Raw genomic sequence first — 26,425 nt, 5'->3', positions numbered from 1 at the left:
GATATCTCATACACAACTTATTTAAAGTTCGGATACTCTTGATGGAAAGTCTTTTATAAAGAAAATACACAAACACGTACATAGGTTGAATGTTTGAAAAAAAGCTATAGAGAACAGTAACATTTTTATTTTTAGCTAAAAATAATATAACATTGTATTTTAAGAACTACAACACAAGTGATGAACATTCATTCTTTATGTATACTGTAATAATAATTTTCAGGTAACATAATTACAAAGAGTTTTTTCACCCTTTTTTTTTAATATCGGGTTCTGTTTCATTTGCATTTCTATATTAAAAATAAATCGAATTTAAAGCAATTAAATTAATTTTAAACTAAATATATATTAATTAAAATTTTAAAATTACGTATCATCTCTTTCACCATATTTATACCTGTGGAAAAATTTTTTCCCATGTTCAAATGTTGCAATCATTATAGCACAAGCTGGTGCAACTTTTATTACTCTTGGAGTTAAACCAGCAAATAAACCACGTACTCCATAATTTCTATATATTTTTCGGAAAATATTTGACATACTTGCAGCTGGTTGTTTCCGATCTACACAGAAAAAAATGTACAATTAAGGGTGGAAAATTTTGAATACACGGAGAAAGAATAATAGTGAACTTTGTAGTTATTTTTTCACGCTAAAGGCAAATATAGATTATTAGAATCGTTAAAAATTTATATTATTTCTTTGTTTGACATTGCTAATTCGAGATCCAAGGCTAGACCATAAGCATATGTTTGGATGACGGCATAATAAACTGGCAGGTAGCAACAGTATTATTATGTAAATCGAACCAGATATTTTATTCACGAATTTTAAACCTACTTTTTACGAATAGAGAACTTGTATTAATTTTTGTTTGCCACAAATTCATATATAAATGCAAGAATAATTAATCTAAAGTATATTTGAGTAATTTTATTTTAAATTAATAATTTCATTTTGTTATAATCTATATATATAAAATGCTTTGTCCTGAATGATTGACTGACGGATCATTGCACAGCCTAAACCACTGATCTTAGAGACCTAAAACTTGGAGAGTGTGTTCTTTGTATGGCGTAGGCATCCATAAAAAAGGATTTAAAAAAATTCTACACCTAAGGAAGTAAACAGGGGATGCGAATTTTGTATATGGAAAACCCATGTTAATAATTTTATTGACAAATGTAGATCCACGTTTGCATGTTTGTCATGTAACTATAGTTTTTTTTAACTTCATATGGTTTATATTGTAAGAGGTTGCTCTTACATCTGAAAATGCTGAAATCTAACAATCTCTAAAATGCGAAATAAAACCAAAAGAACTATGTTTGAGAATTTATTACGCAATTATATGGAGTACAAACAACCGGCGTTGCTAAGGTAATGTTTGTCTACAAAGCAAAGTCGTATCTATCGGATGTACATACATTCGATAGAAACGCAATTACAATGTCGTCACAATATATATTTACAGTGAATATTAATTTTTCTTCTCACAAGCAGTATGTTTGGAATCATGGGGTAATTTTGATCCAAAAAGTATAAAAAAACATGTTAATTTAATGATTGGATGCAGAGCTTCTGAGATATCGGAATATTCGGATCGATTTTAGTCCGTTGCTTTAAGTCCGATTTTGCCCGTGGTGGTAGCTACCTCTTATAGAGTGAGGCAAAATATATGTTAAAAATGACCACAATAATAGATAAAGCGGTGAAATCTAAGAAAAAAATGTGATTCAAGTTTATTTCAAAAAATCAAAACTTTCCGAGTTATTGGCGATTGGAATTCGGAGTATTTAACGTTAAAAAACTGGAAAATTGCACGTTTTTTGAAAAAAAGAATATCATACAAATTTTAAAGTACTATAAAAAACCTTGAAAATGAAAAAAGTTTGCACAAAAATTAGCGGAGCTATAATGAAAAGAAAGTTTATCGTACCTATTTACTATGTTTTATTCAGTACAAAAACTGATGAATTTACAACGGGAACTAAAATTAATGCTTGTCGCTTGCCAGTTTCCTTTAACTAGGTACTGAAAATAAGCTCAAAAGGTTCAAGCCTTTTCGGATATATAGTTTTAGAAATATAATGCAATTTAAATGCAAAAAAAAATTTGGAAAAAAACAAAAAAATTGTCTTTATTGTTAAAAACCTCGAAAAATAATAAAAGTTACAAAAAAAGTTTAAGGGAAAAATTTAGCTCCTTTTTGCAGAATATTTTTCCCTGCAAACTTTTTTTTGAAAATTTATTATAGGACATTTTTTGTTTGTTTGTTTTTTTTTTTTGCATTTAAATCCCAATACTTAAAATATATATCCGAAACGAGGCTCGAAACGACTTAAACTTTTTGAGCATATTATCAGTACCTAAATAAAGTAAAATTGGAAAGTGGCAAGCATTAATTTTTGTTTCCGTGGTAAATTCGTCAGTTTTTGTGCTGAATAAAACATAATAAAAAGGTGCGAGAAACTTTCTTTTCATTTTAGCTCAATGAATTTTCGTGCAAATGACTTGAAACTTTTTTAATTTTCAAGGTTATTTGTAGTATTTTAAATTGTATATGATATACTTTTTTCAAAAAACGTACAATTTTTCAGTTCTTTTATAATTACGATAATTTTCCTACTTTTTTATATAAGTAGTTTGTGTTGTTATATAAATTTTTTTTTATACAAATTTTTGACCTTATTTTATAATTTTTTGTTTTTTATTTACATTTTGAACTTTTAAATTTGTATACTTTTTTACTTTTAATTTCATAGTTGTGTGTGTTTTCAAATGCCTTTTTTTTTTTAAATAAAAACAATTATTTTAATGTTTTATATAATTCTTTAACAAAATTTGTGTTAATACATATGCTTATGACATATGCGTATAGTTTCAAGATTGTAAAAAAAGATTTCCGTTAGGTTTGGTAACTATGGCGTTTCTGACAATAGTTCTTTTTTCTATCGCTAGATAGAGTCTTTCTTAGCATTAAAATCCAATAAAGACCATTTCTTGTATTTCAAGTTTTTATTTTTATCAAAAACTCATAGAAAAAGTACGTAAAAACATCGATTTTTGCATTCAATTTTTGCTTAAAATATTTTGTTTTCAAAAATGTTGGCATTTAATAAGGAGCATGAGCTTTTCATTCCACCTGAAAGCTCGAGTCAAATTTAATGCTTCGGTAATATATGCGCCTTAAGCCAGTAGAACAATTTTTGTATACATAAGGAAGCCACTCACATATTTGTAGATTAGCCAAAAAGAAGCCAATCAAGAAGTTTCAAGTTTGTATAATTTAACAAAAAGGGTGGTGCCTCGCAGATAACTATTTATCGAATGTAAACGAAACCTTAATATGGGATACGCTTATATCTTTTAGTATATCTCATAAATTTTTACTTACCTGTATAAATTTCTTTTTCACCTAATTCAATTTGTTGATGCGTTTTCACTACGTCAAAAGGTACGGTAATTGTAGCAGCGACCTAAAAAAAGATTTATAATTACATTTTTTCTTTTTATCAATAAATTAATAACCTTAATTATTTTTCTATAATAATATCACTCCAACCAATTCACCAATACTCCAACCAATACATTTACTACTTTACTAATGGATGTGGCTAGCGTTTTGTCAGTTCGGTATAAAATAATATATTCCACTAACATCATTGTTAGAAGTGAAGTAATATATACCTCAGCGAGAATCAAACTGGACACACCTGGACATTCCTTGCGTAGGTATATATTTCTTCATATCTCACATCATAAGTATATAGAGGAGAGAGTAGATCGAGCAACTGCTCTCCCTTGGACTTGGGTTTGCCATTGATTTACATGGAAAAATATGTATATACCAAAATACTGTTGAATTTATAACCAATGTAACATTGAAATAAATAATGTTAAATTATTTTCAGAAGTAAACGCTAACCACCATTCAAAAAAGGTAGAGAATAAGAGAAATCAATTACTTACAATGGATAGATTGACATTAGTTCATAAAAATTATTTTAAAATATGTAAATTAACTTAGAAAATATTTCAATTTAAAATAATGCATTATTATCTAGAAGAAGTGCAAAAAGCTATGAGATGGTCGATAGCTCAGCTGGTTAAAACGTTTTTACGGCGTATTAAAATTCTTGAAATTGATCTCCGCTTAGGTTTTAAGTAAAAAATTAGGCATCTCACATAAGATATTTAAGAATCTCATTAGGAATTTACACGCTGACATCCGCAGTCGCTACTGAACAAGAAAAACAGATTCATAACTTTTACATAAACTTGTTTGAAACTTTTAAAAATCAACAACATTTGTTAGTAAACTTTTTTGTAATAACTGAATATACTTTAGTGTATAAAATATTAACACTGATTATGTCTCTTGTTAATATTCATTAAAAATACAAGCTTTTTTATCTTTATTTTGCACTAGCTTAAGAATTTTAAATAAACCCTTTGATCAATTTTTAGGAACATGATTGTAATATTTTAGTTTATACATAGTTAATGCATATGACAGCATTGACCGTACAATCTTAATAATTATGATTTACGTTTCATAATTTGGGAACAAAATAAACAACTGATCTGTTATGTGACGAACCAATGAATTTTAATTTTTTATACATTTGCATGCCCAATTATTATTATTCGGATGGAGTGAATAATTTCTACAAAGCACATTCAATCGCTTGTCTAATGCACTCAAACGCAATTTATATCGATCAACCAATACGCAAAAATTAGGTTCTCGAAAACTCAACCATGACATTCACTATAATTTCGAACTAAAGAATTTAAATTATTAATGCAAGTAATTAAAGGTTCCATAAGTACTTACAGATCCTGCTATAGCACCGTACATAAAACTACTAAAAAAAGATCTTTCTATACATCCATCATTTTTAAGAAATTCGTATACTGTCCAATAAACCGCCGAAAATGGAACATCTCTTAATAAAGTTGGACCTAAGCCTTTCCATAAACCAATAGCACCATCTGTTTTTATTAATAATTGTAAAGCTTCAGCAACATCTAAAACATAATAAGGTAATTAGAACAATTTTAATGTGGATGCCATATGTTTGTTACACAACTTGGAGCTTGAGGTCACATTGATCATAATTGAAATTCAGTATAGCGCCAATTTTGTGTTTGGGACATATTTGTCTTAAAGTTTCAAAAATCGAAGGTCACGTAAATTATGTTTAAAATAAATTATACATAATAGATATAGAAATGATCAGTATAGAATGCAAAACATTTTAAATAAGCTGGGTGTTTTCCCACTTATAATGAATGCTATGAGTACCGGTTGCATTGCATATTGGATATACAAATATTTTACAGCAATCAAAAAGTGAGTGTTATTAATTTGGAGTTAATAAAGATCCAAAAACGACGATTTTGCTAAAATATAAGATGAAATTAAACACGAATAGTTAAAATTTTCGGAAATTGTAAAATAAATTATTTTGGAAATATCGACAAAGAAAATAGAATTTTTTTTCACTTAAGAATCGCAAGAATGTACAGATTCTGTATTATACGAAACTTTAGAACTATTCCATTGATTTAAGTTTTAGAGTTTTTAATTTATCTATAACTCGCTAGCTAAATTTTTAAAAATTTTAAATTTTCAAAATGATGAAATTAAAAAATTTGTGACATGTAGGCAAACAGAAATTAAAAACAAGTGAAAACAAATAATTGACTGAGTTAATTGTTGGAATACCATGTATAGCCCTCACCGATAAACAGTGATGTTTACGAAAATATGTTTCAAACAAACGTTGTTTATTATTTTTATAAGGAACATTTTTTACATCTAAACTTTTGTTCTATCTCTTACATCTAAAATTTTGTTCTATCACGGTTTACAAGATTCTATGAACGATCCTAGGAATTCAAGATCCAATTGACCTATGTTGTTCATTTACAAACTTACTTTTTATGTCTTGAGCACGATATAATTCAGCGTGATATAACTTTTCGTTTTTGAGTTATCGTGTTTACGGACGGACGGACAAATGGAAATGCACCAATTAGGTGATTTTATGAACACCTGTACCAAAATTTTGTTCGTAACATCAATATTTTTAAGCGTTACAAACTTGGGACTAAACATAGTATACCTTGATATATTTCATATAAACATGGTATAAAAATGAAATTCAAGATATCGGCTTTTTTTTCTTTGTATAGTAAAATTCGAACCCGGACACCAAATCTATCATTTTTATTTCACTTTTCATATAAAGCACTTACAAAAACATAATAAAAAAAGAAATTTATTTATTAGCACACAAAAGAATAATTTGCTATTATTACCCTTGACCTCTTTGTGAATGATTTCAAACAATTGAATCGTATATCAGAGGTATATTTTTAAAAAATCAAGCACATTATAAAATATCCTATCAGAAGATTTGTTTTAATTAAAAGTTCATGGTATATGCGTAAAAATATGCCTAAATTATTTGATATACCTTTAACATGTAAAAGATGATCTACCAAAAATAACGCTTTATTTCATAGAAAAAAGTTCAGTTTTAGATTTTAGCACAAGAGAAATAATAACTAACCTGTTTAAAAAATCCTTGTACCTATGCTAAAATCTATTAAGTTTACGAAAAAACAATTCAAAGAATGTTATAAGGAAAATTTTAATAAGGAAAATTTTATTCTTTAAACTTTTCTCCATTGATTACAAATTAAAATACAAATTACTGTGACAAAATAATTTTATATCCAAAATTTAAAAAGAACTCGGACTGAATTATCCTAGATTTAATTTTTATTAAGTATTTTACGATTTTCTAATTTGAATTTGAACGTCTAGTTACTCATGAGTTGAATAACGCGTAACATTTTTGGCAGACGGTATTGTTTACAATAATTATTTTACTTTACCTGCGTATTTTAATTTAGCAGATTGCATTTTTGTACGTATTAATTCTAAAGGACTAACAATTGTTGCCGAAAATATTCGAGCACTACCACCAGCAACAATCGGTATCCATGCCGGTTGAATTCGTTCTCCATTTGTTACATTCCTTTTATTATACCAATCTTTTAACGATAATCGAATTTGTTCATATGATACAAAGTATAGGATTGTTGTCGGTACCGCTAGAACTAAAGTTGGTGATAGTCCGCTCCAAAGTGCAGAAACACCTTCATATTTGGTAATTTTATAAAATGCATCCTATAAAATAATTAAAAAATTTGTACTTTAAATTTCAAATTTTGCTTCAGAGTAGTCCAAGGTCAATAGACAATATTATACGTCGTATCTCGAAACTTGTATGCCATTATACTGTTCGCAGTCTAAAAGGTCTTTAAAGGCGTAAGTAAGTCGAAATCTAATCTAATACTCTAATAAAGATAATCTCAGATGCAAGAATGTGTATCATAATAAATTATATACAAGAGAATGCAACCCAAAACTATCAACTTATACAACATGATAAATTTGACATCTTTTATTGTGAACAATTTTGACTTAAGTAGAGTTTAAAACAAAATATCCGTTTAATGTAAGAAATAAAAAAATTAATATTATCTCGCTTATGAACTTATGGTACCGCTTTTTGACTTTTATTGAGGTGCACTATAATCCGATAAAATAAAAACGCTTTTGTCTCAAAACAGTTTTTTTGATCTTATGGGATAAGTATCAGACAAAGCAATTTATCGATTTTTTAAAAAAAATTTAAAATGATACTTTTTAATTGTGCGAAAAACGTTTTAAATGTTAAATATGCATACTGGTTCAAAATGGTAAACAGTTAATATTTGAATTAAAAATATCCGAAAAGTCACTTCTATTTATTTCAAATATTTTTTTAAATATTCATTAGCAATTATTCGATTTCTAATAATAAAATTTTTAATCTCCAACTAATAATAAAAACTAAAGCAACAAAAATTAACTATTATATAATAGTTTCCGCGTTTGCTCTACTGTGCGACATTGATGTGGAAAATATGTGATGGAAACCAAGTGAAAGTCATGTTAGTTGCCACGTTATATTTGATTAATCTCAATGGAGATGGGGCTGGGACCTTACCCAACCATAAAGTTTACTTACAATAGTTCCATTAAAGTGAACAGGTTTCACGAAACTTCGATTCCTTGGATCAACTATGCCATTAACTTGATCACACGGACACAAATGATCCATAAGACCATTGCAGTATAGATAACAACGATTTGAAATTAAACTTTTTTGTTGAGCTTGTAAACGAATTTTTATTACATCAAGTGGTGTCACTAAAAAACATTACAAAAAAGCATTAAAATATGAAAAACAGTGACATTATAATTCCATAGAGTTTATGTTTGTGGAAATTTGACTTGTAAGAACTTACAGAGCATATTCGTAGTTATTATAAACTCATTATATCGCAAACTACAATTTTAACTTAAACCAATCAATCGAATTCGATACAAAACATAATCGCTTTACGAAGAAGATTCAGGTTTTAAATATTTTCGTTCGGAAAACTTTTTTTTTAAAAGGCAGTAATCAATTAAGGATAACTGAGGACTTATAGGACAAGTCCTTTACCATAGAGCTATATAGATACTTACCGATACAGCGTTATATAAATCGCTACATTTGACCTTGAATTACCTTACAAAATAAATTTTAGATATTATTTTGTAAACTAGGCGTAATATCGAACAATTGAATTTTGCCTTTTTATTTGATTTCACTGAGGTCTGCATAATAATTGGTACCTACAATCAAACCTTGCCGCAGCCGCAAAATTGTTTCTAGTTATTGAATACTTTACGAATAAGAGATAACATCAGTCAGAATATTGGAGATATACCTACAATTTTAAGCAACCCAAGAAATCATAAAAACAAAAAACTTACCAAGAAATGATGTTAAAAGAGCTCCTGTACATGAAGATAAAACTTGTTGCATTGGAGTTGCACGATATTTAGGATCATCGAAATCAATAGGGATATCATCTGATGTAGGTACAGTATGCGGTCCCTGTTCCGTACAGGTTCCTGCCACCTCAATTTCTGTTTGTATAGTTGCTGCCCCCGCATTTTCTGCCATGGTTTATAATAAAAAAGTAATGCCACAAAAATACTATTCCACAAACATATCAAAACATAATTATAATTTTTTTTTCTAGAATTCTTAGTGGCTATGACTACACAAGTTTCAAATATAAAATAGTCCCTATCTCATAATTGATATTTGTGCGTATTTTGATATAAAAAATAAAAATTACTCTAGACGTATGTATATTTTTCGATTTGAAATTATAATATTTTCCAACCACATGTCGCTAATCATCGTGTGTCATCCGATGTTTATCATTACATAATTTGAACATAACCTTAAAATTATTCAATGCAGCTTAGTTTTCCTTTTATTAACCTTCGATAATCTTAACATTTAAATGTTATAAAATTTAAATAAGTGATAATTTATATGTGCAAATCAATTTTATTATCATTTAATGTATCAATTTTAAATGTCTGAATATATATATATTTTTTTAATTTTATAAAAATGAAATGTAAAAAATTCAAAAATATTGCCTAATGCAAAAACATGCAGTTTGTGATAAGAAAACAAAACACTATTTTTTTTCATTGAAGAGCTTTTGAAAAATATATTATCTCATTTAGTGTAGGCGCTGAGTGGGTTTCGTATGCATTAACAGGTCCCCGTCCCTTGTACAAGGAGTGTATTTCGACGTATTTTGACCCGGTGAATACGAATTTCCAACTTGCTCATCACTCAGATTGGGGGGAAATTTGTTATAAACAAATTAATTGTTTATACGGGCATAGTTCCTAAACTATTGAAAATTTCACTAAAAACTTTTATCTTTCTAATATAAGTATCATAATATATCATATAACACACACATACACATATAATTATAATATGTAAGATACAATATTTTAACAATCAAAACAAACCAAATTAATTACAAGTATAGGATAATAGAGAGAAAGCGATGTTAAGTGATTAAAAACAAAAGACAACAAATTGAAAACCAAAGACAGCCTGATTCGCAGTACAAAATACGCAACGCAAAGCACAAAATTTTAAAGTGTTGGTTATTACATTTCTTACCATTTCCACCCTCTGTACGAAACGCCAAGCGATGATAACAAATTTTTGAGCAAAAGACATAGATAAAATATAGTAGTGGGAAGCAATAGATTCTAAAACTAGAAAGTACAAGTTTTCTAATGAGCATGATAAGATTTTGAATACCTTTTTTTATAAAATGGCGGCCAGGTGAAAAAACGCCTAAAATATAGAAAAATTCTGTTTTTTTGCATGTTTTAAAAATGAAAATTGGGAGAGTTATAAAAGTTTTTACAAAACAATATGCCAAGGCTTAAAAGGAGGTAGTTTAAGTTTACGAGTTATGGATGTGTATGTATGTGTAATGTGACAGTGTTATCAACACAGCTACAGTCTATACGTGGTATTTTAACAATTAACTCAGTCAATTGTTTGTTTTCACTTGTTTTAAATGATATTACTAATTTACTTGTTCTCAGTATAAAGAATACTTTAGATATCTATAAAATATAATAAAATTTTTTTTATTATTATTGGAGTTATGGGAATTATAGCATGAAAGTATTTTAGTTGACAGGTTGAAGTTAATCAGAATTGTCAACCCATGAAGCATATAGGCTATAAGCATATAGTTCTATAACCTTCATGTGTCAACCGCTGGATACATTTCCCACCATGCATTGCAGGATTGGAATACCTTCTTTTATATTATCTTAGAATAGTAGCAGTACTAGACTACTAGCAGTAGTAGCAGTAGTAGATAAAATATAGTAGTGGTTGGATCGTATAATTATAAACTACAGTTTAATTTAATAATCATATTAAAATGAAAAATTGTGTTGTAAAAAATTGTAAAATGAGAATAAAGGGTTTAAAAATAAAAAGATCGTTATTTAAAGTGCCAAAAAATGACGAGATGAAAAAAAAATGGGAAGCAGCAATACCAGACATTTCAGTTTTAGATAATTACAAATTTGTTTGTGAAAAACATTTTAAGGCTGAAGATATCATCAGGCAAAGAGATTTCAGAAATAACACTGGTGAAATAATTGGAGTGGTATGTATTTTCTTCGTAATTTATTCTAATTAATTTAATGTATTATATTTGTATGGTTGGTTTAATTAAGGGTATTCTCAGACGACCGGAATTACGAGAGACAGCGGTTCCGTGCTTGTTCGAAAATGATCAAGAGGAACCTGAAGATGTGTCTAAAAATCAAAATATTGATGAAGAATCAATGAATAAAGAAGTGCTAGAGAATCCTATGGATATTTGGATTGATGCGGACTTATTATTTGAGGGCAAAAATCAAAATATCTCACATATTGTAGAAAAAAGTACGTATAATATAAAACAACTTTGCTTGATTATACTGATAGCGTAATTATTTAGAGTGCCCCAGAAGAATTACCGCCTTCGGACATTACAGTGACATTTCAATTACATGAAATTAAGATTGGCTCGGATTCGATTTCCAGATTCTCACTCATTTTTTCTACACGATTCTATTCCTTTTAATTCGCCAATCAGTTTCAAAAAATATTTTAAAATTTGAATCCAGCTCAATTTTTATCCATGTAGATACCTAGTCTTTTTGGAATCCGTTTCAATATTTAATAAAGAATTACTTACCATTTAAAGGTGGAACGTATTCAAAAACTGTATTAGTTCGAAATAAATTTCCAATACATTCCAATCTACTTCAATACAAAATCAAATAAAATTTTTCTTCTTTATCATTGTATTGTTCGATTTCGGTCATTTAGAACCCAGTTACATTCATTTACATATTTCTATAAAATTTAGATGATCCTGGATCAATTGAATATGGTGAAGAAAATTCTAAAGTAGATGACAAAAATTTGGATACGAATACCGATAAAAATTCTGCTACTAATTGCATAACATTTTAAAATAATATAAGTAGTAATCCCACTTTAATACCTAATAATTGGGCTGTTGTTAATTTACCCTCGAAAAATGATGGGTATTTTTTGTTTACTTATTCGAAAATGATGAATACTTCTGAAATGGAATATCCTGTCTCCTATCGGCATGTAAAATTGGATGCAAAAAAAAAAATGAAGTATTTTATTCACGGTCGTCTTGTGGATTTGAAACTTTTAAATATGCGTTCTTCATTAATTAACATTCATGATATAAAAGATATTTTATCCGTTTTTGAAAATAAATCATTATGTAACGGATTCAATGAAGTAAATTTCGTTTTTTTAAATTTAAATGATACATTTCTTGATTGTTTTGGGCAGTGGCATAGCAATAAATGTACCTTAGTTGCAACGACAAAACGTTGTTATATCTGTGAAAAATTACGACGAATTCTAGTACAAAAGGAAACGAGAAATAAAAAATCAACACTTCTACGACACAACATAGAAGGCCCATTAACCTGAAAAAAATTAATAAGAAAACCGGAAAAATAAAACAGAAATTATGACTAAAAAAACTCATTGCCATTTGAAGGCAAATGTGCAGAATTAGGAATTGTAGTTTTTCAGAAAATTTCATTGAAAGAAATAATTTCCGCTGCGCCAAAAAAATTAAAAGGTGGACGATATTCAAGTGATCTGATGTATATGTTAATGCATATTCGATCACCGTTGGATGATCAATGTATTGCCATCATATTCTCTCATAAAATGTGGCTTCAATCCTAATTTTGTACAAATATTACAGAGGCATTTTAATAGCTAACAGCTATTTCAGTGGAATGGAATAATTACGTTAGATGAAATAAATTTATGAAAATCGATTATAACATGTGCACAAAATTTGACTTATGTCGGTTTAACTGATTTTGGAAAAGATGGTTCACAGTCGAGTCAAATAAAAAATTTAGCCAAAACTGATCTTGTCATGATGTACCAGTCTTAAGCGAAAAATTTTGTACAAACATTTGAAGTTTTCGCCTCCGAAAACAGTGTACATGGTAAGGTGCCAAAATACACGGTTTGGTTGCAGACGGAGCATCAAGAAACAAAAAATATTTTCTTTATTGGGCGTTAATGACTCAATTGAAAAACTTAGTTTATTCATCCACTTGATGATACACGGAAAGTTTTCGGTTTCTCGGGCACATGCCATGTTTTCAAAAATATTCGTAATCGCTTGTACAATAACCAAAAAATAAGGGTAAGCTTTTTAATTGATTGATTAAATATTTTTTATTATTTTTTTGTGCTGATGGGATGAGAGTTACGTTGGCGAAACGGTGATATCCCGAGAAATGATTTTAAACTACAGAAATCACAGAAGCGCTATGCCAGTATTTTGATTCAAAAATTTATTAACTGGAAGAATTAGTCAAGACAATTTAGAAGTATGTTCTTTTTTAAATATTAGTCAATTAATTAAAACATTAAACAAAATTTTCTGTTAAAATTTTTGGATATTATAGTTACACAAATTGCTTTCAACTTACTGCGTTATTAAGTCGCCAAAATATGGAAATTGTACAGACACGGAAGATTCTTAGATTTAATTACGTCGGATTAAATACAACGTATTTTTAACGATAATAAAACGTTGAAAACCGTTGAATCAAAAAATAAAATTGAAGGAAAGTTTGAATGCTTAGAGCACGAAAATTGGGAAGGTGACGACGTTATACAATTGAACCATGATTATGCATCATCTCCAGCATTAGTTTGCATCATTTATTACGTTACGTTATTTCTTTTGTGACTCACAATTGTTCTCATACTTTTGAAAAAAACAATTAATTTTTTTATTATGTATGTTATCAAAGGTATGAAAAAATGTTTGTTTTTAATCTGAAATTCAAGAAGATAATGAGACCAAAATTTGCATAAATTTTACTAATTAATTTGTTTTAGAATATATTAGCTACTCGGGAAAAATGTTTGTAAGAATCAGAAGTCAATACCTTAGTTGAAAAGTCCGATTCAATTCCATTGAAAATGAATCGGAATGAATACGAAATAAAAATTATTTTTTTATTCATCCCGATTCATAATTTAAGAGGATTCCAATCGAAATGAATGTGTGAAATTAAATTTACTATTTATTTCTATTCATTTTTAGTAGGATTAAATCGAACTTTATTATTAGAGCAATTAGACCAGTAATTAGAAATTTTGTGTCAATATAATCATGCATGCAATGCATATAATTTCATTATTTTATGATTATTGGAGTATACAAAATTATAAACTTGGGACCAAATATATTATTCAATTTTTTTGCTGAACTAAAGCCAAAAGGGACTTACTTCTTGACTATCAATATTAAAAACTTAAAGTGTATGCACGCGTTGCATTATATTTTCTTTACTGAACACCATGTAAAATTTTTATCTATGTATTGTGTTGATAATGACTTTCGTTTAACACATACATCAGACATAAATCAAAATAAATAAAAAAACATTGAAATTATAAATTGGACGCTTTCATATACTGAAAATCAAGAAAGGCTTAAGTGTTTCAATCGATACAAAGTTTCTATTAGTGGCTGTTGATTTTCAATAATTTAATGTGCAATATACAAGTTGCTGATGCTGATTTAATGAAAATAAATTGAATTTATACAAAATTAAAACTTGTTTATTTATTTAAAATTTTCTTCTAATACCGCCATTTCTTCCATGTTATGAGACGGTATCTAGTGTTTAATAATGTAACTAAAACAGTTTCATTGAGACTTTAAGATTCATATATTTTAACAAGCAGTTAAAGGACTTGTATATACAGGTTGTTCTATAATTGACTGCAGAACGTTTGACTTCCAGAAATAGCTCATAAAGACGAAGGAAAAAGTTATTTACCAATTTTCGATCTGAGGCCTAATTTATGGTTATGGAAAAAATTGAAAATTACTATAAAATGTTTAAATTGGTTTAAGTTGTTATCTTTATTTAATTATCAAAATTATCTCACATTTTTATCATTATATTATTCTCAGAAAACAACAACAAATAATAAATTATTAAGGCTCCTTCTTTCATTTACCAGGAGCCTGAGGTATTTGATTTTGCAAAATGTGTGTACCACATTTCGGATGTTACCAGAAACCCTATTGCTCCAATTTTTGTATACCCCCCCTTCTACAGAAACAGTGAATTTTAGGAAATATTTCAAAACCACCTCACACAATCGTTAAATGAATTCGTTTTTTTATTTTTGGAGATTATCTCGATTTTTTCAAAAGAATACAAAAGTAAATTCACATTTAAAGAGAAGGGCGATGAGTAACTGTATAAAACTGGGCTTGGTTGGTTCGGCTTATTAAAATGTCCCTTTATAAAAACTCCCTAAATTAACAGATTGCATAGCCATGCTATTATAATGTGCATTAAGCCGAATAAGCCCATTATGATTATTTACTATTGATATGACTTCCTTTTTTTTGCAAAAAATGATAAATAGAACTTATTGTAATCAAGTCTGGGAAAACAAATTTAACCTTTCCTCAAATTGAAGCTTTACGTAATACGCAGATTTCAATATAGAAAGTTGGAATTTAGAATGTAGCTTGAACTTATTGGTCTATGTGTCCTATCATCATACCAACTCGATCTGGTATTATTAAGGGATAAAAGGAGATAAATTCGTTTAAAAACATTAGACTCAATTATTGACTTGAACTTACCTAATAAACGGTAACCTTCTATCTCTTATAGTTTTGGAGAAAAGCCCTGGGATCCCTCTTCAAAAGTCTGGGCTGAGTTGCAAGCAGCGCATAATTTAGTGTACCTATATCTAAAATCCGCCACAAACTGATGACCGTTCCTCCTAATATAGCTCCGGTACTAATTCAATAATTTGAAATCTTAACGGAGAGTTAATAAGTCCCAAAAAATGAAAGTTCGCTCAATAGTCATGCCCGTGTTCATGCTGGTAGTCAATAGACCTTTTCATTTCAATTACGATTCTTTATTGTTTTGGACAGGCAGTAATAAGTTGGACAAAGATACAAAATATTTGTTATTCATTTTATCACATTAGTTTTTGGTATACCGTACGAAACAAAAGGTAATCACTTTTTAAAATGAAAAGGTCTGTTTATCACAATTTATCAAGATTATGGTGTGTGGTTGGCTTTAGAATTACAATTTGTACCCTAATGCTCTCTGTGAATACTTACTTCAAATACTCATGACAGGCGAAATTTGAAAAATATACCATAGACAAAACCTTAAAATAAATGCCTACACAAAAACAAATAAAATAGCAAAGTTGAACAATTGAATAATTACAACAGTCGTGATTTCCGTGAATAATACCAAGCATAACTTTGGTGATAGACTTTTTAGTTTTATTCCATCAAGATAACCTAAGTTTCCATCAGAGGTTTAAATTGTTTACATACATATTATATATCCAAAGAAACTGGTCGTGAACAAATTTCCTTATGGCAGAAACTACCAAACGAAAATTATGGGGTGAGATAAAAGACCCTGAAGAATCATGTACTCATAATTTTGAAGATTTGATTGATTATGCAAAAAATCCGAATAATTTAAAACAATATTTAGATGCTGTATTACATCCTAATCTTAGGCATAATAAAAATGTTACACATCTCATACAGTTACGTATTAAATTTAATTAAATTAAATTGTCTAAATAAAATAAACGAAAAAATTCATTTTTTGTAGATTGCCTCCAATGGAAACTCGAGTATTACACACAATTTCACTTCATCATTATGAAAATCAACTGACTGATCTAATAAATAAAAAAGTAACGATTTTTGAAAAATCAAATTTTTTCATAATTTCAATTTGTTAATGCATACATTTCAGAATAATGGATATCGTGGGAGACATAGCGGAGAAAGTTCACCACCTCCAATTCCAGAAATGCCAAAGATTCCAACCAAATGTAAAGAAACTAGAAATCAATTCGGTTATTTACCAAAAGCGTCAAGGTTTGTTGTTATATACCAAAAGTATTAAATCATGTAAACCGTTAGAGATAGAACAAAAGTTTAAATTTAAAAAGTGTTCCTTATAAGAAAATAAACATTTTTTGTTTGAAACATTTTTTCGTAAACATCACTGTTAATCCTTGAGGGCGCAAATCAGGTGCAAATCATATAGTATGTGTTATATGGGAATATCAGTTCTGTGTGACTATCTACTGTACATGACGTAAAAAAAAAAAAAACTATTCCGTAATCAACACTGTCTACACATGGTATTTCAACAATTAACTCATTTAATTGTTTGTTTTCACTTGTTTAATATTCTTTTATTAATCCAATACATATAAAATGCCCAGTTTTTGGAGATACTTTCAGAAATTCAATCACGATCGATTGACGGCTTTTGTGTTGTTGAAAACATCTAACTTTGGGATAATCGGAACGGACTTTAACCGAAAGAAGCCATTCTTAAATTACGTCACGCATTAAAAGAGATCCATCGCATGTTGTTACGCCACATCTTTAGTAGTGCCTTATATTTATGGTTCATTTTTTTCCTTGCGCAGAGTTTATGCAAAGTGTCCGGGCACTTTTAAAATGTATAAATATTATTAAAGATAATGAATGAGTACTTTAAAATATTTTGTATTATATAAATACGTATTTCGGCTACCAAGTCGTCATCATCGTACCGTGGCGGTGGTGCAGACCGCCATCAAATTAGCAACGAGTAACATACACATTTAGAGTAATTACGATTAAGTAATTCATACTGAAGATGACTACTTGGTAGTCGAAATACGTATTTTTATAATATAAAAATTGATCTAGAAAATTGGGGCAAAGCCGAAATTTAATTTACAGATAATTTACAGCGAAAATTTTGGTACTCAGGCGATGTTAATCATCAAAATAATATAAATTTTTTGGCTAAATATTGGCATAAATATTTTTAACGATTTAATAATCTTCTTGATGCATTTCGTTATTCTGAATCGAAAGAGAATAACTGCATTTCAATAAGTACCAGTTTTCACCACTTTTTGGGGTAGCTCTCAAGATATGGTTGGATTTATTAAATGAATTATTTAACAATAAAAATTGAACATGGTCATATTTTTTTTGACATTCTCTAACCGATATTTTATTAATACGAGGTATTTTTCATTTAATGTAGTGAATTTACTCTGGGGAATGGTGTGGATACGCCGAAACTTAGCGATCAAGTAAGGGAACATCTATTGAAACAATGTGTAGGTACATTATTCGCACACGTTGGATTTGAAAGTAAGTGTCTTTTTATTTGTTGAGTTAAAAAAGATATTAACTTCGCTGTTTAAAAAAAATCACTATAAACCAATGATTTTATTATTATCACGGGCTGTTAGAATAAATAAAATTAATTTTTATTTTTTTTAATTAATTAAAACATAAAATAGCTTTTTATTGAATTTTCTTATAAATTATATACATAATTAATTTGGAATATAATAAGCAATGTGTGAAATTTCTTGACAATCATTTAAATTGTTTTTGACTTAACAAGCAATAAAAATAAAAATATACAAATTTTTATTTTTTTTAGTAAAATTATAAAGTGAAACTACTTTAAACAGCCAAAAATAATGTGGAGAAATATATCTTCCACTAAAATCAAATTTTTTTAATTTTCTAGACACAAGTGAAAGTATATTAGCAATATTAAGCGATGTGCTGGATGAATTTTTGAAAAAAATGTGTACTAATTTACGTCACGCTGTGGATAATACAAGATTAGGAATAAGTGAAGGTTTTCCGGTAAAGATGATTTTTTTTATAGATCATGTTTCAGTGTTGGGCTGCACTTAAATTACGTAACGCATTTAGAACGACTTTTCAACACCTACCCCCTTTATGTAACAGATTGTAACAAAATATTGAACTCAGCATGTTTTGTACGTAATTTTTTTCTTTGAATTTTAGAGTATTATGGTTAAAAATCTTTAACCATTTAACCAATTTGTGAGTAATTTCTTAATACCAAAAACGGTCGTAACACGCTACTTTCAAAATATTATAATATTTTTTAAATCATCAAAATTTTTTTATTTATGTCGATATTACATACAAGCGATAAAGACCCCCTCCACCGTACCATAACAAATAGTTACATCATGATTTGACTCCCTTCCCCCTAAATTTTTTAACGTAATTTAAGTACAGCCCCAGAGGGTATGGCAATCTTCTAGTGTCGAGAAAATATATGTTTTTAAGGAAATTCAACACCAATTTTTAAAAAATCTGTTAAGGTAGTACCTCCACGAAAGTGATATTTCAAGAATTTCTCAAAACTCAGAATATAAAATATTTAATTCATAATACAGATGCTGTTAAAATTAGAAGATGATTTACCATGTCATACATGAGATATTAGCAATTAAAAGTGACGCAATTTGTACGTGTACATGGGAGAAGCGTGGAAAAATTACAAATTTATATTTATTTATCAATGAATGACGTTCACCATCTCTATGAAAATCTAATATAATGTAGAATACTATATTTAGAAAATATTAAAAAAAAATAAAAATTATTTACCATATAGTTTCGATAAAAAACTTAAATAAATAACTCGTTTTAGCGATGATTTTTTGTGGAGGGATATAAAGACTAGTGGTATGGAAACGACGTGGCAACGGATACTCTATAGTTTATACATGTATAGGTATAGGATAGGATAATGTACATGTATAGGTATAGGATAAATAATAATAAGAACAAGTGAAAACAAACAATTGACTGAGTTAATTGTTGAAATACCATGTATAGGCAGTGTTGATAACTCTGCCACATTTCACATACGTACATATCTGACATATTTAACTGATATTCTCATATAATGCGCAAGTGTTGATGCGCAGTCGTTTGATTTTTTGACGTCACGTAAATAACAAAAGATATTCACTTTGACATTCCTATATTAATACATACTATATAATTTGCACCTAATTAACGCCCTCGTGGGTAAACAGTGATGTTTACAAAAAAATGTTTCAAACAAAAGTTTTTTATTTTTTTATAAGCAACATTTTTTACATTTAAACTTTTGTTCTATCTCTAACGGTTTACAAGATGGGTCCTACGGACCCGAGACCCAGTTGACCTATGATGCTCATTTACGAACTTAACCTCACTTTTTACGTCCTGAGTACGCTGTAAAAATTTCAGATCGATATCTTTTTTCGTTTTTGAGTTATCGTGTCCACAGACGGACGGACGGACAACCGGAAATGGATTAATTAGGTGATTCTATGAACACCTATACCAAAATTTTGTTCGTAGTATCAATATTTTTAAGCGTTACAAACTTCGGACGAAACTTAATATACTATGTATATTTCATATATACATGGTATAATAATGCGACGTTGCCACATTTCCATACAGAGGTATATTTTATAGTGTGTGTGTATACGTATAGGGGATATAGTAGTAGAGGAAGTACAGTATTGTGAAAAAAATATATGATACAGTCATAGCACAGTTAATGCGCTGAATGATAGTATTAGTCCAAAACTTTTTGACTGGACTGTCGCGGAGGAACTACCTTTTAATGGATTAAATTTAAACGATTGAGTTGTATAATAAACAAAATAAACTATCGAATTGATGAGTTAATTAAAACTTATTTGGTTCATATCATAATTAATAAAATTTCTACAAATTAAATTTATTACTAATAAAGATACATTTGTTGGGGCTTGGGGCAATACTTGTAAAAATGATCAACCAATTTATCCGGTTCCTTCCAATGCATAGTTTTAGCTCTTTTAATTGAATATTATTTATAGTGTATGAGTTTTTGCTTTTTACAATTGTTTACTCTAGGAGATTGTAACATTCAAACGTTTATAATTAAGCATTATGAAAATAATTTTCATTAAAAATTTTTTATTTTTAGGATGATATTGAAAGAGTATTTACAGAAATGGGAATTGGGTCCATACTTGGTTTACATGAATTTTATACAACGCGAGTTATTAATTACCAGAAACGAGTCTATAATAGATGCCAGAATTTATTGTAAGATTGATACATTTCGAAATTATTGAAAAAAATTGAAACACGTTTTTTAATTTTTCACAGAAAAGAATATGAAGAACTAGAGAAAGAAGATGTACCAGAATTCCATCTTAGTGGCGGTGAAGAAGATCATAGTGAATTACTCCTACAGCCTGAATTACAAATGTTAGATTATCTTGAACAGAATGTTGAGTAAGTATTTTAATTTTTATCTTAATGATAATTAACATGATATTAAAACTGAGTATTTAGATGATTAAGACATACTTCACTAGAACATTATAAAAACTTAATTCCAATTTAATTGGAATGGATGTGAGAAATTCTGCGAAAGGCGATTCTCGAAAAAAGTTCCTATTGGGGACCTTAAACTAAGTTTTAGACGACGTTGAATAAGTAAATGGAATTAAGTAACCATAATAATTTACAATAATACCATGGACCATTTCTCTTAAAAGATTTAAGTTTGCTCATGACTACCGTATTGACTTCTTGATATCATTTTACCAAAATATATACCGTCATCAATTAACATTGTTTGAATGTAGATTGATGATATATTGGCACGAGAGCTGGCAATGTTTTGAAGAGTTTATTTTAAGACGATTGAATTTCGGATATTTCTTTCTTTATTGAAATCAGATAGTAGGAAAGTACGACTAAGAGCGAGTGCCTTAATTATGATTTAGTTTTATAATTAAAAATATTATTCTTTAATTATAAAACTAAATCATATTAAAATTATAGCTGGCAAGGTTGCTCTGAAGTTAAAAGCCATAAAAAAAATTTAAAAATCGCGCAGTTAAAAACTTTCCGGTTACCGTAAAAGAGCACTAACGTAGAGTAAAAAGTTGTCCTACTGGACAGAAAGAACGCATAATACAAAGCCCCAACGGTGAGGTAATCTTAAATTTTTTTTAGAAGTAGTTTCGAGGATTATTATGTATAAATGTGGATGTAGCTTTAAATTCAATTTGAAACTAAAATTTCATTACCTTATTTTTCAGATTTTCATTACAAGATGCTTTAGTGAACCCAGCAACATTACAAGATTTAGAACAAATATTCAATTCTTAGAATAAAAATAATTAATATGTAATTAGTGTTCTTTTTGAGATTGTCTTAAGTAAGATATTCGTCTATGACGTAATGAGAATTCTAGTTGGTTGTCCTGACACATTTAAATTAAAGTATAAATTTCAGTTCTTATGCTTTGAGTAAAAATATTGATTTTAAAGTTTTTCACTGGAAAAGACAAACGTCCCTTCTTAAAAAAAGAAATGTCTCTTCAAGTGTATATTATTTTAAAAAATATATATATAAACCCATTGTGATACTTAATTTAAAAAACAATTGTTTAGAAATGAAATTCTAACAAATATCGGACCCAAAAAAATTTTGTATGTTGTCCAAATTTATTCCAATTTTACACTTTTAAATCTAAAAATTTGGCATTAAAATGACCAAGAAGCTTAAAAATCATAGTGGGGTTTGAATGAGAGAATGGTATTATTGATTATATTCCGTAAAATTCTCTTTCGACATCAATGTAAATCCAAACCTTCTAATTAAATAATAATAATAATAGTTCAGGATACGACACATCTAAAGTATGTTCTTGAATCTTTAAAATAAAAAATCTAGTTAATTTTAAAATGTGTAATGTTTAAATTTGTGGAAAAGTGATTTTTTTAAACAATAATAATACAAGGGTAAGTTGTATAGTTGATTTTTTTTTAAATAAAATTTCTTTTCCTTTTATTTTGCATTTGGAGTTTATTCCATCGTTTATATTATTCAATCCTTTCTTATATGGTATAGATTCTAGAATTTATTAAGTACCAAGAATCTAGAACCTACAATTAATTAGCTCAATCTACTTCTATTTATTTAAGATACTTTTATGCTAAAAGGTCACAGGTTAATTTCATGTTAAAGACTTTGTATTAAAATTTTAATTAACATCTCTTGTTAAGTAACTGACAACAATTATTGGATAATGTATTCAACTTCATTTGAGGATTGAGAGATTGATTTTTAAACTTTTGATTATAAAAGTTTTGATAATTTTCTTTTTATTATTTTTTTTCATGCATTGCCATCCATATCTTATCTATGCTCAAAATTTCAAGCCTCTAGCTCATCGGGAAGTTAGTCTAAATTTAATTACAATAATTGACCCGAACAAAAGCGATTTAGAAAAACGTTGTAACAAAAAGAAAAAGCAATGTAGCCTTTAGTACAAAGCCTAATTACTATAGTTACTAAATACGATGGTTTTTTCTCCTGTGTTTGTTTACTTTTGATTTGGTCCGCCAAATACATGTTTCCGTTTTGATAAGCTTTAAGCTATTCTCTTCTGGTGGCAAATTCACAACAATGAATACGCAAATATAATAAATAATATACATTAAAGACTAGTAATGCGACTCGAGTAGAATTTTGTAAAGCTCATTTTCAAGAAAAATAAACAAACTTTCGAACGTTCTTTTAACGAAAAATAATTTTTAAAATTTTGGTTGGCTTTTACATTTACTATTTTTATTATACCATTTCACCTCAGTACAAAACGACAGGGGACGGTAAAAAATTTTGAGCAATAGATTACAAAACTAGAAAATAAAAGTTTTCTAATGATTACGATAAGATTTTATACAAAGTTTTTTTTTTATTTATTTATTTTTTTTTTTTTTTTATAAAATGACGGCCAAGTGAAAAAACGCTTAAAATATGGAAAAATAATATTATTAAACATATCGATTTTTTGCGACGGGATGTTGCTAATTAAGCTTTACACTACAAATAAAAATATTATACATACAAAAATTTTGATTTTTTCATGGATATTTTGAGGGATGAAAATCGTAAAAATCTCAAAAACTGGAGGATCTAGAGAAAATGTCTAAGAACATTGTTAATTTTGACCCCAATTTTATGATAAAATTCGGTCAATATTACTTACTTGTTACAAAAAATTTAATTTAAATAATATCCTACCGGGCTATCCACTGACGACCTGCACTTTGCAGGTTCAGGAGCATATTTTCAACGGGATCCTGCAAAAATTTTACCGGGACTAATAAAAAAGTTAGCTGCAGTAGTACTGATTTTCAATTGTTGCAAAATTGTTTGTTTTGGAAATAAAACGGGAATAAAATGTCAAAAATGAATATTCAATTTTATCAGTTTTGAAATAATGGGAATATTTTAATGTAACTAATGTATTTTTACATTAAAATTTTTTTAAATTTATAACTTATTTTTATATAAATAAAAAAAAATTATAATGTTTTCAAGCGAATTAAATGTTCTTAAAAGAAATATTCGAGTTGGTATTACACTAAATTTTAATACAATTCTTCGATATTTTTGTAGTGAAAAGGTAAGTGCTAATTTTTATGATTTTATTAAGTGCTTGGTGTTTTTTCGAGTATTTAATTTATATGCGAGCTCATAAAATAAAAATTTATTAATTTCTTTTTTGCATCCTAGGGTCCATTATATAATTTTCAATTTTTAAATGGAACAAGTGCGGCTTATATTGAAGAAATGTACCAAAATTGGAAAAAAGATCCAACTAAAGTTCATTCCGTAAGTATTTTTTGAGAGTAATCTAATCCATATTTCTATTTGTCGACAGTGGTACTGGACTGACTTTACAACTGCTTACAATTAAGACCTCTGATTATTCAAGTGTAGGGTAAATGCAAAAAATGTTAACTAAACAATATAATTTAAATGCAGATTTTCCACCGCGGAATTTTTTTAATCTTTTTGTTTAATCGACATATTTTGACGAAAAATTACGATAAAATTATTGGAAAAAGCCCCTTAAATTAACAAGAGGAAAAAATATTGTATGATAACTAAAATAAAATATAAAAATTAAAAAGAAAAAAAGTTGGACTTAAGGAACAGCTTTTTCCTAAAATTTGACCTTGACTTTCTATGCTAATTAAGTCAATTCGAGCATGTTACTGATAAGAGATAGAAGAGTATTTTAAATTAGAATGTTGTACCTTATAATATAAATACATCTGCTGTTCTACATCACGAATAAATTCAATGTGCTTTTCTAAATGAAAAATAATTTTTTCTCATCATTTTTCGTCAAAATCTGCCGATTTCACTAAAATTTTGGGGGAGTGGCGAATTTCGAAAAAATTCGGAAAGTAGTTATAGTCACTGATTATTATCTTTAAAAAAAACTGCATATAATAACAACGTGCTCAGAACAAAAACTATTTTTCTAATTCTTTATGAATATGATACTTACATTTATTTGTAGTCTTGGGATGTCTTTTTTAAAACTGAAACCTACGCGTCTCCACCTGGAATATCACCAAACTCTACACAACAAATAACCAAAACACCACAAGTTAGTCAAGTTACCATATCAACTACTTCTAAACCTGTTCCGCAAAAAATTGAACCTGCAAAACAACCAATACAAAAACCAATCGAATTTCCTCCGAAGACATCAACAGTCGAAGAAAGAAAATCAAAAGATACGATTTTACTACAACCGCCACCACCGATGCCACCTATTGATTCTAGATTAGTAATCTCCAAAGAAGTGGATACTCGATTCTTAAATTTGAATACAGTCAGTGATGTTGAAGAACATACACATATTTACATGTTGATGCAAAGTTATCAAGTGAGATTTATTTTAAACTGGGACCTACAATTACTTACGTACTTTTGACAATTGATATATCGTAATCCAAACTGTGAAAGCGGATAAGAATACCCCAAAGAATTCGAATTTGATATGATTTTTACCCTATATCCCTAGCAAGTGTGCAATTTGAAAATACGTTTCATTTTAATTAAAAAATGTTCTGTATATATTTTTCGTATTTCCAATATGAAAATTCCTGCTGAAATGGAATCGATTATACACCGGATAAAATTATCCTACTTTTATATTTTTAATACTCAGAAACTATTTCGGATCCCTAACCTATTCTATTTCAACAGAATGTTGACGTATATTAAGAAATTCTATTTAACGTACGTAAAATTGTATATTAAAAAATTCTATTTAAAAAATACAATTGAAAACAACAACAGACTCACATTTCGCTATATAACGATATTTCGATTGCAATGCAATCATCATCAGTAGCTAAATTTATGCATATAACATATTACAAACATTTTTCACAAAGTTAAAAATAAATATGTAAAACATTACCAACAATTACAGTAACACTTACAAAAATAAATAAAAAATCACAAATTTGAAAAAATAAATTTCTCAAGATCACCAAACTAAGTAATTTGTTATGAAATGTTACAAAAAGTTTGATGGTTTTGAGAAATTCATTTTTTCAAATTTATGATAATTTTTGTATATTTATTTGTTTTTGTAAGT

General features: G+C 28.2%; 4 protein-coding genes across 5 annotated transcripts; 3 read left to right on the top strand and 1 right to left on the bottom strand.

The window, feature by feature from the left end:
- Positions 1 to 212: 212 nt before the first annotated feature.
- Positions 213 to 9,443, bottom strand: LOC123301693 (solute carrier family 25 member 40-like). The gene is made up of 7 exons (XM_044884551.1): positions 8,888 to 9,443; positions 8,094 to 8,275; positions 6,913 to 7,207; positions 4,841 to 5,034; positions 3,398 to 3,479; positions 398 to 563; positions 213 to 290 (listed from the first exon to the last, which is right to left on the bottom strand). Exons 1-7 carry the CDS (start codon positions 9,078 to 9,080, stop codon positions 248 to 250), a joined length of 1,155 nt encoding a protein of 384 aa, XP_044740486.1. The 5' UTR covers positions 9,081 to 9,443; the 3' UTR covers positions 213 to 247.
- A 1,395-nt stretch (positions 9,444 to 10,838) lies between these two features.
- Positions 10,839 to 14,609, top strand: LOC123305164. Of its 2 annotated transcripts, XR_006536830.1 has the most exons (4): positions 10,839 to 11,130; positions 11,201 to 11,411; positions 11,881 to 13,414; positions 13,493 to 14,609. XR_006536830.1 is itself a non-coding variant. In XM_044886794.1 (3 exons), exons 1-3 carry the CDS (start codon positions 10,900 to 10,902, stop codon positions 11,985 to 11,987), a joined length of 549 nt encoding a protein of 182 aa, XP_044742729.1. In that variant the 5' UTR covers positions 10,839 to 10,899; the 3' UTR covers positions 11,988 to 14,609. The 2 variants fall into 2 exon arrangements, 1 of the variants encoding a protein (XP_044742729.1); XM_044886794.1 differs by having other exon boundaries at positions 11,881 to 14,609.
- Positions 14,610 to 16,223: 1,614 nt separating this feature from the next.
- Positions 16,224 to 22,254, top strand: LOC123305162 (STAGA complex 65 subunit gamma-like). The gene is made up of 8 exons (XM_044886793.1): positions 16,224 to 16,646; positions 16,715 to 16,799; positions 16,862 to 16,986; positions 18,161 to 18,270; positions 18,659 to 18,780; positions 20,924 to 21,045; positions 21,109 to 21,237; positions 22,053 to 22,254. The coding sequence occupies exons 1-8, from the start codon at positions 16,468 to 16,470 to the stop codon at positions 22,120 to 22,122; spliced, it is 942 nt and encodes a 313-aa protein (XP_044742728.1). The 5' UTR covers positions 16,224 to 16,467; the 3' UTR covers positions 22,123 to 22,254.
- A 1,967-nt stretch (positions 22,255 to 24,221) lies between these two features.
- On the top strand, positions 24,222 to 25,753 carry LOC123306009. The gene is made up of 4 exons (XM_044887873.1): positions 24,222 to 24,257; positions 24,343 to 24,427; positions 24,538 to 24,636; positions 25,334 to 25,753. The coding sequence occupies exons 3-4, from the start codon at positions 24,595 to 24,597 to the stop codon at positions 25,751 to 25,753; spliced, it is 462 nt and encodes a 153-aa protein (XP_044743808.1). The 5' UTR covers positions 24,222 to 24,257; positions 24,343 to 24,427; positions 24,538 to 24,594.
- Positions 25,754 to 26,425: the final 672 nt, after the last annotated feature.

The sequence above is a fragment of the Chrysoperla carnea genome, chromosome 1 (genome assembly GCF_905475395.1).
Source record: "Chrysoperla carnea chromosome 1, inChrCarn1.1, whole genome shotgun sequence".
In the NCBI taxonomy this organism is placed as follows: Eukaryota; Metazoa; Arthropoda; class Insecta; order Neuroptera; family Chrysopidae; genus Chrysoperla; species Chrysoperla carnea.
This window is presented reverse-complemented; position numbering and strand designations above follow the sequence as displayed.